Below are 1,711 nucleotides of genomic sequence, written 5' to 3'. Positions count from 1 at the left end.
TGCAACAGCCACAGAAGACAGAATGCTGACAAGATCTTGAGGGATCCTGTCTTTTGCTGTACTATTGGTGCCTTCACCAGGTGGCCAACTTTGGTTAAATCATAACTGAGTGCCATATCTTTATGTAGAGTACATTTTATTCTCATGTTCCTTTAGACTAACCAATGACTTATCCACTTGTTTTAGGTCATTTTTGAGGCTTAGAAATTGGCACTACAGATGTACAAGAATAAGACCTTCATTGAATATTTTATTCTTATAGGATTCTCCCATACCCCACAATTACAAATCTTGGTCTTCATTGTAGTTCTTATTGTCTATCTGATCATTTTTGGAGGAAACATGATGATTCTTATACTGATCTGCTTTGAACATCATCTCCATACTCCCATGTACTTCTACTTGGCCAACCTGTCCATCGTTGACATCTTTTTCACCACCTCTGTCCTACATAAAATCTTCACCAGTTTCATGACTGGGGATAAAACGGTTTCGTTTTATGAGTGCATGACACAAGCCTTCATGGCTGGCTCTTTCACAATTCATGAGTTGTACATACTGACTGCCATGAGCTATGATCGTTATGTGGCTATTTGTATCCCGTTAAGATACCAGTTGGTTATGGACCAGAGAACATGTGTTGTAATAGCTTCTCTTTGCTGGTCCTTGGGCTTCCTTTTTGTAAGTCCTCTTGCTTGGTTGCTATCAAGCTTGTCATGTTATACCTCCACTGAAGTCAACCACTTCCTCTGTGACATCATCCTTCTAATGAAGATGACCTGCAGTGACACCTCTGTATTGAATATATTACTCTTCATTGAAGGATGGCTTCTTTTTGCAGTTTTCCTATTTTTTCTCACTTTTGTGCCCTATATTTTTATAATAATTGCAATCATTAAGATCCGTACCACCACTGGCAGATCTAAGGCCTTCTACACGTGCGCCTCACACCTCACTATTGTCATCCTTCTCTATACAATAAATATCATTCAGTATTTAATACCCAGCAATCTAGAATACAAGAAACTTTGATCAACACGGCTGTCGTCCCTCTGTTAAATCCAATTATATACAGCTTGAAAAACAAAGACATAAAAAATGCTCTATGGAGAAGAACGTCCTAGTTTAATATATCTGTTTAAATCATTCAGTTTTGATTGTATATTGATATTGTAAAATGGATGGAATTACTTATTTTACAAATCTGTATAGGAAACCTTAAACTTGAAGCTACATCAAGAATAAAGTAGAGAAAATTTTAAAAGTTCCACTTTGTTAGAAATTTAATACTGATAAAGGTAAAAATATGGACTAAAGCCAATGGAATTCAACTAGTGACATCAGAATTAATGAGGAACTTGGGTATTCTGGTTACAAGTTAAACAGTGATACTCAATGTCAAGCAGCAGCTGCAAAAGTGATAAAATGAGAGATGTAATATAGTAATATCCAAATAGTCAAATTTAATATTGTAAAAGAGATGTAATATTGTAATAACAACATTTAATATTGTCAATTCTTAAATCTCTTATAGGTGATTTTATCAACATGTATAAAATTAAGGGGTCATTGTTAACATGTGGAGCAAACGCAAATCAGACTTGCATATAGGAAAGAGTTGTTTACCGTAAGATTACAAAAATTTTGGACGGTAGTAGCATTGATGGATATTATGACAGAGGACAAAGAAGAATTGCAAAAAACTAAGAAT

The 1,711-nt window shown here is 35.1% G+C and overlaps 1 protein-coding gene across 1 annotated transcript; it reads left to right on the top strand.

The window, feature by feature from the left end:
- Window positions 1–219: 219 nt before the first annotated feature.
- On the top strand, window positions 220–1,032 carry LOC141155568 (olfactory receptor 13F1-like). The gene has a single exon (XM_073642437.1). The coding sequence runs from the start codon at window positions 220–222 to the stop codon at window positions 1,030–1,032; it is 813 nt and encodes a 270-aa protein (XP_073498538.1).
- The last annotated feature ends 679 nt before the right edge of the window (window positions 1,033–1,711 follow it).

This window comes from Phyllobates terribilis, unplaced genomic scaffold (genome assembly GCF_046119375.1).
Source record: "Phyllobates terribilis strain yellow unplaced genomic scaffold, ASM4611937v1 Scaffold_7__3_contigs__length_470593459, whole genome shotgun sequence".
Lineage (NCBI taxonomy): Eukaryota > Metazoa > Chordata > Amphibia > Anura > Dendrobatidae > Phyllobates > Phyllobates terribilis.
This window is presented reverse-complemented; position numbering and strand designations above follow the sequence as displayed.